The following is a 16,774-nucleotide window of genomic DNA, read 5'->3' on the forward strand; positions in this document are numbered from 1 at the left end:
CCTGCAGCACACACGTTGCCTTTGTAATGCCCAAAGTGCAGGTACTCTTGCCTATGCAGGCATGCTGACATGAGAATGTCCCCCCTCCAACCCCTGTAGCTCCTCCTGCCTGCGCACGCATGTTGACTTGTGAATGCACCTCATACCGGTTCTCCTGCCTGCGCATCCAGGATGATTTAGAATAGCCCCCCATGCAGCCACTCCTTCCTGCTCTGCTGCCCAGGTTGACTAGAAATGCTCCCCCATGTGGCTACTCTTGCCTGCGCACGTGTATTGCTGTGGAAATGCAGTGCTCGCATGTTAACTTGAAAATGCCCCCTCAAGCTTTGCTCTCTGTAGAAGGTAATTCCGCACAGTACACACTCGCTTCCACTCAGAAGCAGCTGTTTAGCATTCTCCTCCCAACAGCCAACGGCATTGTGCAACTTTTAAGAACTGCTGCGAAGACTGCTCATTTCAAACAAAGCGCTGCACTTAAATTGTTTCACTGGCTTGGATTTTAAAAGCTCCTGTTTAAAGAAATCCCAATTTGCAGCTTCTCTCTAAAAGCCAGTCGTGCAGTGGCTTTTAAAGTTAAAGGGATCTCCGAATGCAGTTAATTTAATTGGAGATTTCTTCATGTACAGTCTCTTTAACAGGAAATCGCTCCCAACCCCTCCCATGTAATCCTTTCAAACAGACCATTGCCTGCTGGTACTTAAGTAAAATCCTCCATAGTGTGTTTGTATTGTCTGCAACCTGCAGCCTTTTTTAAATATAAAAACTGAAATCATAAGAGATTTGTAAAAAACATGTGAGCAGCAAGTAAAGGTTGCTGGTTTGAGTGCGGCACAGATGGCTGCAAGGCACACCGTGGAGCAACCCGGTACACTCCAGAGGCGGCATGCCTCTCAAGTATCAGGGAGTGCGGGTGGGATCACCTCAGGGCCTGGGCCACACCTTGGGCGCACCAGGGCTAAATCCGTCCTCGCATTGATATGTGGAAAGGAGATGAAGAACCTGCTCCCTGAGAGTTACAAAGGGACAAGACGGAGCAGTGCTTCATAGCAAAGCCGGAAGGATTAGCATAGACCACAGCTTTCCAAACTTTTCATGTTGGTTACACACTTTTTCGACATGCACCAATTCGCGACACGGTAATGCAATGTAGTGAGCCCAAACCACCCACAGGGGGTTGGGGGGGATCTCCCCCCGCAAAAATTTTAAAAAAAAGAGTGTGCAAATTGTGCATTTTCAAGCAAATTTGAGAAAGCAGGAAGGTTAATAAAGCAATTGTGAATCTGTTCTAACAAAGATAGTGACTGGCAAAACTGTCCATGTAGGAGTGCAGTAGACGCTGCCTTGGTGGGTGAAGCTGTGCGGTGTCCAAATAACAGAGAAGGGCAAAGCTGCCCAGGGGGCCAACAGCATAGGAGTGGAGGATGAGCAGCACAGGGGGTCTCAAGCTGCTGATAGGGGTGAGCAGAAAAGGGACTCAAAGATGTTCTGGGGACCTGGCATGCCTGTGGCTTCAAGGACAATGGCAAAGCTGCCACGAGTCACGGACCTCCGGTGTCAAAACTGTATAGGAGTTTCAAAGTGTCGCAAGATCATAGACGTTTATCGGGGCCAATGCTGCCTAGGGGTACACAGCTTCCCTGAGGTACAGAAAGGCTCGAGCCGCTTATAGGTCCAGATCGGCCAAGTCCTCCCAAGAGGTAGGTTTCTTTCTACCCATCAGTTCATGTTCTCCAGAGTACTAAACTAGACAGTAGTACAAAGCTGCAGAGTGTCCCACACTGCGCACACCCCGTGAAGTGCCGGGGGAAAGCAACCCCGAAATCTTTTGACGTGTAGCGCATACGCACACCACTGTTGCATAGAGCGCTTTATTTTAAGCGCGATCCTGTGCGCACAGGTTCCAGCACCCGGGCAAGGCTGCGCAGGGGGCTCAGGAGAGGGTCGGCTGGAGGGGCTCAAAGTGTGCTTTTGTCAAACACCAGGAAGACCCCACAGCCGAGATTTTTTTTAATATGATTAGTCTGATTAACTCACTCAGCTGTTAAAGCAATGCACCGAGCACTTCACATTTGCGACATGGATGGAAGAAAAATACACAATTAATGGTAGATCCGAGGCTTCCACCTGTGCAGATGTTGTGTGATTGCAATGTGCCACTTAGAACGGTATCTGTGCGTGTTATTTATCGAAGAAGATACCGTTTTACACACAGGCGCGCGCATGCACACGCAGGCACACTATCCCCTGCCTCGCATTCTCTCAATCACACACAGTCACGCATGCGCACACACATGCGCACACACATGCACACACACACACGCACGCACACACGCATACACACAGGCCTTCACATTAGCCCTGCCCCCGTCCCCCCCCCCCCCCTCCCTCCCCTCCCCCCTCCCCTCCCCCCCTCCCCCCTCCCCTCCCCCCTCTCCCCCCCTCCCCCCTCCCCTCCCCCCTCTCCCCCCCTCCCCCCTCCCCTCCCCCCTCTCCCCCCCTCCCCTCCCCTCCCCCCCTCCCCCCCTCCCCTCCCCCTCTCCCCCTCCCCCCCCCCCCCCCCCTCCCCTCCCCCTCCCCTCCCCCTCCTCCCCCCTCCCCCTCCCCTCCCCCTCCTCCCCTCCCTCCCCTCCCCTCCCCTCCCCTCCTCCTCCCCCTCCCCTCCCCTCCCCTCCCCTCCCCTCCCCCTCCCCCTCCCCCTCCCCCTCCCCTCCCACTCCCCCTCCCCCTCCCCCTCCCCTCCCACTCCCCCTCCCCCTCCCCCTCCCCTCCCACTCCCCCTCCCCCTCCCCCTCCCCTCCCACTCCCCCTCCCCTCCCACTCACCGGGCTCTTTCGGCGTGTTTCGTGTCTCTGCAGCGCTGGTCGGAGTCGGCCGGCTTCACTGCTTCCTCGGCGGCGGCGGGCGGAACTTCCTGCTGGATTGCAGGCCCCGCCCCCGTCTCGGCCAAAAGTGCCTGACTTCCGGTTTACACGGAGCAGGGCTGCGGCGGTGATTTCGAATGCTAAGTTATTGAATTTTTTTTTTTACTGCTTTTAACATAAAAATGCGGGCCAAGCCAATAAAATATAGTCTTGTTTTTTAATGTCGTGAGTTTGTTTTATATTACTCGTCTAGCCTATGTTTCCTGACACAGAAACGTTTACCCGCTCAACACACATCACACTTAATGCTACAACATCCTGTGTGATTATGTCCACTCCATGCAAAACAAAAAAAACACCAAAATAATAAATAAACAATCATTATAAAATAGTCAGTGAGGCTTGTTACATGTGCCTCGCACACCGCTCATTAAATGCAACGTGTACGATCAAGGCCGGGCGGCGCTGTGACCACTGCCCGGCATGAAGACTTCTCTTCCCCACCTCGTTTAGTTTCTCCTTTCAGAATCAATTAGCCGAGCGCTTGCCTAAATTTCTCCCCCCTCCCCCCTATTGTTTCTCTCTCCACGTTTTGCCCCTAACATCAAATTACTATGAATTGCTATGAATTGCAAAGCAGCTGCCAGCTGAGCGGAGGGAGCAGGCAGCTTGCCGAACACAATCGCGTCTCCTCATGTAAATGCAGGCATCATTTTTTATGCACGTATTACACGCCACTTTTTTACAGCCTTTACTGCTAGGGACGGCGAATACCTTCACATATTCAGACCTGCTCAACTCATAAAAGATGCACATTCACCGTCTCCGCTGCCCTGTGTGGCAAAAATAAACAAGACGCAGGCACACATGTGTGCGCACAGGCAGGCAGACTCACAGAGATGTCTGTAGGGGCGCGCCTTACAGACCTGCCAGGGAGGTGTTCTGAATTCCTTGCACCCGTGGACTGCTGGATGCCGGGTAAGTGTATATAAATTGCCTTTATTATGCTTTTAAAACGCGCATTTTTTCTCTCAGCCATCAGCCTGGGTTTAACTTAAAGCACAAATTAATTTAAAGCACAAATATCTTAAATCTAGTTTCTGCAGTCACATCGACCTCTGATCATTTGACAGAAGTCCGCTCGGACAGGGGATGTCGTTACCAAATGCTTGCCTTTGTAGTTTGCAAAAAAAAAAAAGAAGCTTCGTTTAGTTTCTCCTTTCAGAATCAATTAGCCGAGCGCTTGCCTAAATTTCTCCCCCCTCCCCCCTGTAGAGATGTGTGAGGTAGTCTAGTGGTTGGGGGGCGGAGTCGTAGGAGGAGCAGGAACAGGAGGAGCCGGGGAAAGGAACTAGTCAGTTAGAGTAGGGACAGGAGACAGGTTGGAAGCATGATAATAAAGCTCCAGTAAGAATAAGGAATTGTGTCTGTGATTATTGTAGCAGGATGCTACAACTGGCGACGAGGGTGGGATGACACTGACCGCAGCCCACGAGACCACATACAGACACCCTGTCCCCATGCAGCGTCGAGGGAAGAGCTCCGCTGCCGAGTAAAGCTGAGGCCTGATGATTGTGGCCCAGAACAAGTAACCGCGACCCAAAGAAGCTAGGGAATCCCGAGGAAATCCCGACCTGGGAGCGCTGAAACGCTCGGTCGAAGAAACCCTGTGGCGCTGAAAGTGCGAGCCCCGCCGAGTGTGTGTAACCCAGCAGCCAGAAAGAAACAGGAGTCGGGAGCCCACTCCGACCCTGTACTGTGCCCAGGAAGGAAGAAGAAGTGCCCTAGAGCCGTGGACGGCGTCCCCGACGTGCCGCCAGCAAGCGCTGCTAAGAGCGCTGCAATTTGAGCCCGGGCGCTGTCGGAGATCGGGAAAACCTCACGCCTAATGCGTGAGGTTTGGCAGGTCGTCGGCGCGAGAGAGCGGGAACTGCAAAAGTGACCTGGGAGTCCACCACAGTCGAACCTGATGACTGCTGTGGCCGGTAAGGAGTGAATCCTGTGTGGACTGCCCCCGTGAAGGTCCACTGCCAAGCGCTGCTGAGCGCGGCAAAATTGGAGTCCGAGTGAATCCAGACGTCGGAAAACCTCACGCTGGATGCGTGGGTTTTGGCATGCCCCGCCGAAGGACCCTGCAAAGTAAGGCGGGAGCCCACCCCATCCTCACCTGACTGTGGCCTTGACCAGAGGGAGCCAAATCCGGAGTGTGCTGATCCTGAAAACGACTGCCGGTGAGTCCTGTGTGAAGAAAAGGGGTCGAATGAAGAGAGAGAAAGTAGTGCCTGTAGATGATCACGGCGGCCATCTTTGAGTCAGGCAACTTTTGGGACATCCTCCCTGTGCAAACTGTAGGCGGCCATTTTGAGGTCAGGCGAGCTGAGTTTCACAACAAGCATTGGCGAACAGAACAGAAACAAGCATTGGCGAAGAACAAACAAGCATTGGCGAAGAACAAACAAGCTTTGGCGAAGAACAAACAAGCATTGGCGAAGACCAAACAAGCATTGGCGAAGATCAAACAAGAAGTGGCAAAGACCAAACAAGCAGTGGCAAAGACCAAACAAGCATTGGCGAAGATCAAACAAGCATTGGCGAAGACCAAACGAGCATTGGCGAAGACCAAACAAGTACTGGCGAAGACCAAACGAGCATTGGCGAAGACCAAACAAGTACTGGCGAAGACCAAACAAGCACTGGCGAAGGCCAAACAAGCACTGGCGAAGGCCAAACAAGCACTGGCGAAGGCCAAACAAGCACTGGCGAAGACCACACAAGTACTATCAAGAGCCAACAGACATACTGTGGCGAGTAGGAACCAACAAGCAGTGGCGAAAGGGAACAAACAAGTATTGGTGCATGCAAATAACCAAACATTGGTATATGCAAATAAACATGCACTGGTAAATGCCAAGAATTAGGCATTGGTAAGGCAAGTAAATAAGCGTGGATAATGGCGCGTGAACAACAATGAACAAGTCTTAGCAACCAAGACAGAAGAAGCACATGCAAACACGAGAGTGAATCAACTAACAAGCACGAGCAACCACAAGAGTGATTTACCACACATGCATTGACAAAACAAATGTCAGCACGGGTGGAAACGCGAACATTGAGAAACGCAGGCGAATGCACAGTGGCGAATGCAATGAAGTAGCACGTGTCTCTAAAATAAAAGAGGCACAAGCAAACACAAGGACCAAGCAAAGACAACAGCACAAAGGAACAAGCATAAGCAAATGCAAGAGACCGATAAAGACGACACTGAGCACAAACCAAAGAGCGCCGAAGAGAGAAGAGCTGCTGGGCAGAACTGCAGAAGACCCAGAGGAGGGCAGTCCTACAGAGGACCCCGGAGAAAGTAGAACCATCCAAGTTCGTTCACCAGAATCTCCCTCTCTCATGGCGGGAAGAGACGTAGCACCGCAGGTCACTCCAGACAGTGAAGTACCGCCCCCGGCGATGCAGACTGATGATTGGATCTCGGATCTCAAACGACACCGGTGGCTCGAAGCACTAGAAGATTTCTTAAAAGCCAATGGTGAACAAAGAGAGAGGAAGTGTCTACTACTACTCCTCCATTTGGTGGGTCCGGAGGGCCGATGCCCAATCAGGACATTTTCCAAGGAGGACACCGAAATCTATAAAAGACTCCAAAGGGAGCTCTGTGCTCATCTCAACGCACAGACAGATGTGGACCATAATCGCATGGCTTTCAATACAGCACGGCAGGAACCAGGCGAACCGCTGCCAAACTTCATCACTCGTTTGCAAAGTATGGTACGAGATTGCCACTTCAACACTTTCACAAATGAGGATGCGGTTCGACTTCGGATCATTGAAGGGTGCACAAATCCTGACACAAAGTGTAAGATCCTGCAAGGTCATTGGTCGTTAAAGGAGATCATCAAGAAGGCCGACATTGGAATGCAAATCAAAGCAAGAGAAGGATTGAAAGACGTGCACCTAAGCGCAAATCATCAAGATACCGAGGAAGATAGAACTCAGAAAACAAACAGAACTGAAAGGAGAGAGAGGGAAGGCAGACCAGCAAAAAGACAACGGGAAAGATACGGTGACAAAGAAAGTGACACAGATTATTCAGGGTCAGACTCCTCAACATCCGACCACTCGAAGTCAACCAAGGATCACCCGGAATCAGATGACCCAGGGGCGACCATCCAAAAGACCGGTCCAAGAAGTCATTCACCTCCCAGGAGTTCCTCAAGGCGTCACTCAAGGTATGACACACAATGCTCTGATGGGGAAAGATCAAGTGCAGATCGCATCCCTGGACAAGAGGGCATCCGGCACAGCAAGTGGGAGAGAAAGAATAACCAGAGAAGAATGGGTCGCACTGGTCAACACCGGAAGTCGGCGCAGGAACATCAGTCGACAAGCAGTGAAGACGAGTCCAAGGAAACACCTGGCCGAAGAACACATACAACTCAAATCAGAAGTGTTGGAGCATCCAACAAGAGGGAAGGAGAAACAGGTCACACAAGACGGACTGATCCTCCATTGCAACGAACCAAACAAGAAGGCAATGAGGCAGACGCTTGGGATCAAGCACAAGGAACAAGCACAGGATCATCAAACAACCTCCCAAATGGGACAGCATTGAAGACGTTCCGACAAAGGCACACGGAGAAACATCTCAACGACAACTCAAAGGGGAAGTACAATTCGCCATGGATTACGGACTTCAAAAATCCACTACCAAAGACAGTTTCAGAGAAAAGTTGGAGAAGGAGAGGGGAGAAGAATCTCTCTGACACTGAGTGCACATCCATCCGATCCTGGAGGTCGACAAAAGACTTCTCTGACCCAGAAAGCACGTTCATGTCCAGGAACTCCTCTGACTCAGAGAGTGCGTCCGTCCGATCCTGGAGGTCAACAAGAGACTTCTCTGACCCAGAGAGCACAGCTGTCCGATCCCGTGAGTCGACCAAGTCATGGTCCCGACAACAGCCACGGCGTCAACCACCCGACCGCGCCATAGGACCAAAGGGCACCCTTCCTGTCAAGAGTAACGTAACACACACTAAGGTCTCTGATTACTCAGCCACGCCACAAGGCAATCTGTCATGTCAATCACAAATATATCCGGACATGGACCAGACACCGTCACCCCTGAAGGGGTCCGAAAGGCTGACTCAAAGGACCTATAAAAGAAAAACAGAGACAGCGGACCTTAGTCATCGGACGGGAAGGGACCTGACAGCCAGTCCGCAGAGAAAGCCGGACATGTCAGCAGAGAGGGATCATCGGATGAGTGAAAAACATGCCCATGCACAGATAGACAATGAGATCGTCAGACAATCCGAGGTTGTGCATGAGTTACTGAACCGAACCAAGACAGTCTCGTCAGATAATACCATACTGTCTGATGGGCATGACCCAGAGGTGAAAGACAGTGTCGCCCTCGACCGGACAAGACAAGAAGGGGCAAGGGTAAGCGCAGGTCCCCATAAAAGGACCAGAACCTTGTCCACTCATGAAAGGGACCGAGCACCCGAACCAACTGTTACACCACCAGAAGAAAATATGAGGACTGCAGACCGTGAGAGTGAACCGCTCACCCGCATTGTGGTCAAGAACGTCCTGATCAAGACACCGGAAAGAGTGACCAAAGCCAAACCCACCACTGACTCGACGCTATTGAGGCTTGAAGAACAGACCGTCCGCCAACCCGTGTGGTGGATTGAAGAACTGCGAACACTGAGGACATTAAGCTCACTTTGTCAAGAAAGGGGGAGATGTAGAGATGTGTGAGGTAGTCTAGTGGTTGGGGGGCGGAGTCGTAGGAGGAGCAGGAACAGGAGGAGCCGGGGAAAGGAACTAGTCAGTTAGAGTAGGGACAGGAGACAGGTTGGAAGCATGATAATAAAGCTCCAGTAAGAATAAGGAATTGTGTCTGTGATTATTGTAGCAGGATGCTACACCCCCTATTGTTTCTCTCTCCACGTTTTGCCCCTAACATCAAATTACAATGAATTGCTATGAATTGCAAAGCAGCTGCCAGCTGAGCGGAGGGAGCAGGCAGCTTGCCGAACACAATCGCGTCTCCTCATGTAAATGCAGGCATCATTTTTTATGCACGTATTACACGCCACTTTTTTACAGCCTTTACTGCTAGGGACGGCGAATACCTTCACATATTCAGACCTGCTCAACTCATAAAAGATGCACATTCACCGTCTCCGCTGCCCTGTGTGGCAAAAATAAACAAGACGCAGGCACACGTGTGCGCACAGGCAGGCAGACTCACAGAGATGTCTGTAGGGGCGCGCCTTACAGACCTGCCAGGGAGGTGTTCTGAATTCCTTGCACCCGTGGACTGCTGGATGCCGGGTAAGTGTATATAAATTGCCTTTATTATGCTTTTAAAACGCGCATTTTTTCTCTCAGCCATCAGCCTGGGTTTAACTTAAAGCACAAATTAATTTAAAGCACAAATATCTTAAATCTAGTTTCTGCAGTCACATCGACCTCTGATCATTTGACAGAAGTCCGCTCGGACAGGGGATGTCGTTACCAAATGCTTGCCTTTGTAGTTTGCAAAAAAAAAAAAGAAGCTTTCTTTATATGCGTTTTCCTATTTAAAAAATGTTTTTTTGGTTCAGCTTAATGTTGTATTCGGGTGGGACCGGGGAACTTGAGAGATTCCGTAGAAACATCTGACATGGGGTAAAGGAAGGGAGTGGGGCCGCCTGGCCAGGGACATGTTTGGCATTTATTGCAGTTAGGCCCAACCAGGTGTACAGACACAAAATAGAAAAAATAATAAAAAGCAACCATCGCAAAACACACAGAGCGTCATTTGTGAGTGGTTTCGTTGGCACAAAAATATTGTTATTGTATTTATATAGCGCCTACAACTCCTGACGAGGTGTTGAAGCGCTTTTCAACGAGTATCACGATTTTTTGTATTTATTATACGAAGAACAAAGCCAAAAGATTCCCTGATTAATCACTGTTTTCCCCAGCCCAACCTACACACCGTTCACATGGGGGGAAAAACTGCGTGAAGGAGGGTGGGAAACCAGACTAGCAGGTTACGTCAAAGGGTTCAGTGAAGCTTGCTAAAATATAGCTTTTTGAAGACTGTCCGCCGCTAGCACTGGTCGTCAGAGAAACTATGCAGGGCTAAACTTTGTCATGATTTCAGAGTTTGGAGAGGCGCGGAACACAACAGTAATATGGTGCACATCTGTGGTGGGACGTCACAAAACTGGACGAATACTGGCTTTAGGTATGGGGCTGTTTGAAAGCTGCCCTTCATATGACCCCTGCCTGCATGGCGCTGCAGCATGATGTTTCATTTTTATTTGCACTAACAAGACATGTAAGATGATTGGCAATTGCATTGGGCATTGCTAGATTGGTTATCCTACGTCATTCAAGGACAAGTAGAAGCCTGACACTTTTATTTAAGTATTAATTACAAAAATTAAAAGCCATTGTTATTTGTAATATCAATACATCTAAGTCACGTAAATACAACACATATTGCATTACAAATGCTATAGGTGTCACAATTGCAAAAGTTATAACTATTGGCATTGTAAATGACAAAGCTATTAATTTCGCTATTTTCAAAACCAACACAAATACAAAATGTGTCATTTGCAATACCAATAGCTCAAACTTTCCTAATGCGAGACCTATTGCATTGCAAATGCTTGTTTTGCTCACCATGCCATTCCAGTTTGAACCCAGCCATATGCAAATCAGTCTTGACCCTGACATTTAATTGGTTTGGTGTATTTAATAATATTTCAACAGATGAAATCCATCAGGTATGGCTTTCTTCCTAAGGAACATTCACATATATCATATTCTTTTCCTTTTTCTTTTCTTTTTGGGTTTCGTCTGCAGAGCTTTTGTGCTGTGCTTGTGAAATCTCTTGTATTTAATATATCCTAAAAGGGCCCCCTTATTAGTTCCCAATGGCAAATTGAGTTCCTTCTCTTTTGTGTGGAACATTTTTTAATTTCCCCTGGCTGCACACATTTGCAATACTCCTACTAAATCTGTCCACACTGTTTAGCCCCCATTCACTGTAAGGATAGGTTCTTTTCCCAGGGAAAAGGCAGACAGCTTCTAATATTATGCTGTAATTCTTGCTTTTTATTACTTAGTTTTGTAAAGCAGATGCTTTAGCCTTAGAACATTTGTGGCATTTCCTATTCATGCCTCAGTACCTTTCTTTGCATTTTTAAGCATTATTGGATTGATTGTTTTCAGCCTAATCTATTTGGTCATTATGATCAAATTCTAAATATTGTAATAAGCATTGGCGTTAAAAATATAGTTAATATAGACAAGCTATGCTATATTTTACTACTAAACAGGCAGCCACAAGTGCAGTTACCTTGCAGACAACAGGGTCATGGTTCGAATGCTTAAGCTCATGATTTGAATGCTGGTGCAGTAGCACCAGGCTCAAAAGTTGTCAGAACTCCTCTAAACGCATAATATTGCTTTATTTGACTGCTAAACAGACAGCCACCATTGCAGTTACCTTGCTCTTAAAAGGGACTTGATTTGAATGGTGCAGCAGGTGCCGTGGGTCTGGGACCAAAAGCACTAGGGGATCCACTAAACCTAGATTATTACTAAATTTCCCTACTTAACAAGACAGTCACAAGTGCATTTATCTAGCAGGCAATATGGTCATGATTTGAATGGTGCATCAGGTTCAGTAGCATCAGGATCTCAGGCTTTAGGCACCCCACTAAACACATAATATTGCTATATTTTACTACTACACAGGCAGTTACAAGTGCAGTTCCTTTGCAGACAACCGGGTCACGATTTGAATGGTGCAGCAGGTGCAGTGGCACTGGGGACAAAAGATGCCAGAACTCCTCTAAACACATAATGTTGCTATTACATGAATTAATTCTATAATTTCCTTCTTTCATTTGATTTTTCAAAATCTTACTATTACTTGCCTGCACTATACCACGAATAACAGCACAATATATAGCCTTTTTGTGCATAAACAAGTCATAACACTTTAACAGAGTTTCTGTAACTTATATTGTACAAGTACTCAGTGAGCTACAACTTACAAAATAAAAGCGTATTATTAATCACATAGGCGAAACCTAACGCATTTACGAGTGCTTGTTTGTTCAGTTGTTTTTACAATATTTAGCTCCATCGTTGACCTTAAAAAAACCTGTAGGCAAATCAGTTTGTTTGATAAGATCAGTGTGTACATTTCTGTACATTTGTTCTTTAATTATTACATCAAAATGAACAATACACATTTTCTGGGGAAATCCTTTTGTTTAGGGCTAATTTCTTTGATTAAATGGCAGCTGGGTGTCAGCAATTTCTTTTCGCCAATATGTTATCAGGAACCTAGTCAGAACGTAACATATCAACCAGGATATCTAGGACTTCCCGAAAGTCATTGAAAGCAATTCCATTATTCACCAGGTTAGTCACCAAAGACTCAGCCATTTCTCTTTTCCTTCCACTCCCTGTGGCCGTCCTTCCACCTTTGTTAGGCATCTGTCGGTTGGCACAGCTGATTTTCAGTAATGGTTTGTGTGCATTGATCCTGAAACTTTAGAAATACATGCTTGTGTTTCCTGAGTTAAAGTATCAGTTGATTCCTAACTACAGATCATTGCTGGTAATTAATTGGGTATAGATACACTTAGTCTGGTTTTCATGGTAGTTAAGTAAAATTGTTGATATGTATGTATATGCTAAGTAGAAACATATGTATATTATTTTCTGAAAAAAGTGAAGCCCAATAAAGACATTGAATTTTTATCAATCTGTGTTGTGTACTTTCTGATAATCAAATCATTACACCTTTTAATCTCGAATAAGGATCATTTTTTAAACTTCCTTGTCACTTTTTGCCTAGACAACTGGAGAAAGGGGAGAGTTAAGCTGTGGCTGGACATTTCTAAAACTTTTTGATTCTGGAGGAATTCCTGCTACTCCCAAGTAAGATACTAATGTTGCATTTACAAACACCATAACATTTAGGATTTTGACCCAATGCATTAATATATTTTTTTATATACTGTTTGTTCTATATATGAAATACACTTATTTTCTTCAGGTGAATTGTATAATTTGTAAGTAATTTGAAACCACTTTTGAATTAATCAAATGCAGATTTAACATGCAGCAACAATATAGTCTTAGGGCATATATGACTGATCAAAAACTCCTAACTCACTAATGTATATGTCCCAGATAGTTGACCACTGTGTAGGCCGCCTCTATTTTTAATATGTATGTCATGAAGTGCACTCCAGAACTTTGCCTCTTTACCTCACTTGTAACCCCCCACTGAAAGGTTAGGGTTATTAGGACGCTGGAAGAAATTAAAATGTTTTGTATGAGCTGAGCAGTATGTTAAAGACAAAATCCTTTCTGCGTGAACATACTCTGTTGTTAGGTTAGCTGGGTTAGCTGGTGAGATGTACCCTGGAGCATGGCAATGGATTTGCTGGAGTCCAGGACATGACAGGCTATGGTGGGGACAAACTCTTTCATATCCGGGTACAACTTATTCATAGTGGACATTGAATCAAACTCATTCAAGGTGGCGTTAAGTATAGAGCCCTTTCAGATGGCAACTTCTGCCTGTGGATTCTTCACCTTTTGAATTACCCTTTGCGCAGCATTCCAGAGAAACCTTTTTCATAGCTCTCCCACGTCGACAAGGACTTCACAATGAAACAGCTCTGCTTGCGACTCTGCGTACGTCATCGGAGCCATAAGAAGACCTCGTCGGCGTTCTGACGTCAGTTCCCTTTTTTCCACACCATTGACGCGTAACTGTTTTTCTGGGCTCTCCATTCCTTAGTAGTTTAACATTGTTATAATTGTCTGTAGTTGTAGCAGAGCGAATGGCTGCTCAGAAGAAGTCTGGGTTTAAACCTTGTACGGCATGCGGTGATTGTCTTTGGTGTCTGTTGTCGGTTCACGACGTCAAGAGATGTTCTTCGTGTTGCTTGATGAACCCAAAGGCCCTCAAGGGGAGGGAAGCAAAACTGTTCATGGCCAGGGTGAAGAAGCAGAAGAGGGGTTGTTGGAGAACAAGATCAAAGTTAAAGTCACTGACCTCGCACACCTCCAACTTGGCAAAGAAACAAGAAGAAGCAGCGGTATGACTCCAGAAGTCGCTCTTCTAAAGACAAGTCGCCGAAGTCGGGTGTCCCCAGCAATACGGCGTCACAGGAAGGATGAAGTCTCACCTTCCCCTTCACCTCAGGTGACTCCGGCTCATTCTCCGACTCCGAGGGGTTCTCTGACCCCCAGGGAAACAACTCCTTAGCCTCCGACCACTCCTCTCCCCGCTCCGGTGTCTCCAGCGCCACAGCCAGATCCAGCCTTACAACCTCAGGCTATTCCAGAGCAGGCTGCAGCAGATCTGTGCCCACCTTTTCCAGCTCCAGGTACGGATCCTTCACATTTCTTAAATGCAATGTATGGCATGTTCGCCAGGGCAGCTAACCCTTCCGGTGCGCCTGTTGGCCCTGTGGGACCGCTGTCATTCAACATGGGCTTACCACCTCATTATGCCCAGGCAATTTTTATGCCATTTATTCTGATGACCCTAAACTGGCCTCCCCCGTCGCTGAGGTTCTCGCTACAGATGCCATCCCCTGAGGGAAGGATGGATTATTCTCCGGCGCCATCGGGCTCTGGTCCGGTGCCGTTTTGACTTCATGCAGCACCTCCGGCCATCCCTGGAGGGCCTTCATCGACGCCAGCTCCGATGTCATAGACGCTGCACCTGGCCTTGCCAATACCGATACCCAAGATAAGGTCGAGAAGGGAGGCACAGAGGCTTCTGGAGGAGGAAGAGTGTGAGAAGTTGGCCTGGCATATGATGTCCACTATTCTAGTGGGCACCTTGCACCAGTCCAAACGACCCTTATTGATGGTAGGTTTCAGACAACCTTTATGGAAAGCTATCAGAGTGGTAGCTGTGGAGAGCCGCCTTCAGGCTAAGTCTTGAAGGAATGTAAAGCAGCTTGTTTTACCAGTCTATAACCTCATGAATGATTAAATGAAAGGAGAACCACACCAGGTATACATACAATATATATGTATTTATGCTAAACACAACCCTCTAGTCTCTTTATGAGGCTAGAAGTAAAAGTATGATACAAGAACTTAAGTAGCACACAGTAAATTAGCACAGTATACGTTTTTCCCTAGGGGCCACACAAACCATATACTAAGAAAGTGGTATAAGTACCGCTCTGAACATAGAGACAAGGCCTAGGGCCTGTAGAACCGCTGGGGCAACCAGGAACCACTCAAGGAAGGGACGCAGGAGACCTACGGGGACGCATGCAGTGTCTAAACACAGCCGCAAATCACCATTGACCTCTACGAAGAAAGTTACAGTTAGGTTTTTAAAGATTAAGGACACTTAGGAGTGGACTACGGTAAAAACCCCTTTAGACCTGGACACTTAGAGAGTCAAGACCCACGGGAGCACCAAAGTACTCATGTTACCTCACCCAGAGAAGCCGGGTCCATAGGTGTCTTTTCGTGTCTAGTTTTGTCGTCGTTTCCTATGGAGAGCTGCAAAGAAGTGCTGCAGGCGACCAGATGAAAAGTGTCCGGATGGATCCAAGAGTGGATCGGAGATCTGAAGAACCCAAAAGCAGAGGGGACAGAGTCTGGGTCACTAGCCAATGACCAGGAAGGCTACAAGAAGATACCAGCCGATCTCGGGTAATTTCAGGTGATGTAGGTGATGTAGGTGAAGCTTCACTCTTCAGCCATGAGGACCAAGAGGTGTCTATGACAACCAGGAGCTGGATTCGAGCTGTCCCACGTCGGATGTCGAGTGCTGCAGCATCGGTGTCCGGATTCGACCCAACAAGCCTTGGCAACAGCAACCCACGCAGAATGGAAAGATTGGCTTCAGAGCAGGCCAGCAAGGTCTGAGGGACTCACCCTTTAGAGGGGAGTCAGGGCAGGTCTGGAGCAACCAGGGAAGCCCAAGAAACAAAGGATTTACCTTTGCGGGGACCCGCCAGTCGACGGACTAGAGATCGCGAAGGAGCCTCGAGCAGAAATGCCAAAAGCGGGCCACCGAACACTCGTGGAGTGTAAGCCCACAATTTTCGGTGCAAAAGGTGCTCAGGGTTTGGCCTACAAGTAGCTTAATGCACAATTTCTGGAAAGCTCGGGAAGTCGATGTACTAGCAAATTTGCTGGATGTCCAGAGTTCCAATCCCACATCTCTCGTGATGGCTACAGGTCTCATCTTTGCTGGGGACTTGTGTCGGCCTCAGTGATGTCTGGAAGTCCATGTCCTGCGTCGCAGGTTCTTCGGGATCCGGCGGGAGCCTCGAAAATACAGACCGGCAAGATGCTTCTTTGGTGCCTGTTTGAACAGAGAATTCACTCCTTGACCCCAAGGGAGATTTCCTCCGTCTTCCAGTCGAACTAGAATGTCGAAGTTCCAAGATATATGTTGCAGTGTTTCGTCCAGGGTAACCTAAAGACCTAGGGACTGGGTTTGTATACTTATACTAAGTTTAGGGGTTGGACTAACTCTAAGGTTCCACCTATGGGAGGACCTGGGGAGGAGGTGGTTACACCCCTTCCCCTTTGTCCAGTCTCGCTCCAGAGCTGGGGCTGAGTGCCCCAGCAACCGGTTTGAACTGGGGTATGCACACAGGGACACATTGTGTGCCCCAGGCAGTGTCTGAAAAGCATTCTGTGAATGCACCCACCCTGCCCCAATACACTAAATTCTGTCTGGGGAGGCACCTCCCTGGACAGGAAACCTATCGTCCAGGCCTCCTCGCCGGAGTTGCATCCAGCAGCAGGAGGTCAGACTCGTATCTGTGGCAGCAGCATCCATTTTGTGATGCTGGGGCTCCTTTAAACTATTACTTGGTAAGTAA

At 48.0% G+C, this 16,774-nt stretch overlaps 1 protein-coding gene across 1 annotated transcript in view; it reads left to right on the plus strand.

Moving 5' to 3' along the window:
- The window catches only part of NPHP1 (nephrocystin 1), a 699,686-nt gene that overhangs the window by 433,062 nt on the left and 249,850 nt on the right, over positions 1 to 16,774 (plus strand). Inside the window, exon 14 of the mRNA XM_086926892.1 lies at positions 12,751 to 12,833. Coding sequence (XP_086783018.1) covers positions 12,751 to 12,833 — 83 coding nt within the window. The remainder of the gene's footprint in view (positions 1 to 12,750; positions 12,834 to 16,774) is intronic.

Source organism: Lissotriton vulgaris, chromosome 6, assembly GCF_964263255.1.
Source record: "Lissotriton vulgaris chromosome 6, aLisVul1.2, whole genome shotgun sequence".
NCBI classification, from domain to species: domain Eukaryota; kingdom Metazoa; phylum Chordata; class Amphibia; order Caudata; family Salamandridae; genus Lissotriton; species Lissotriton vulgaris.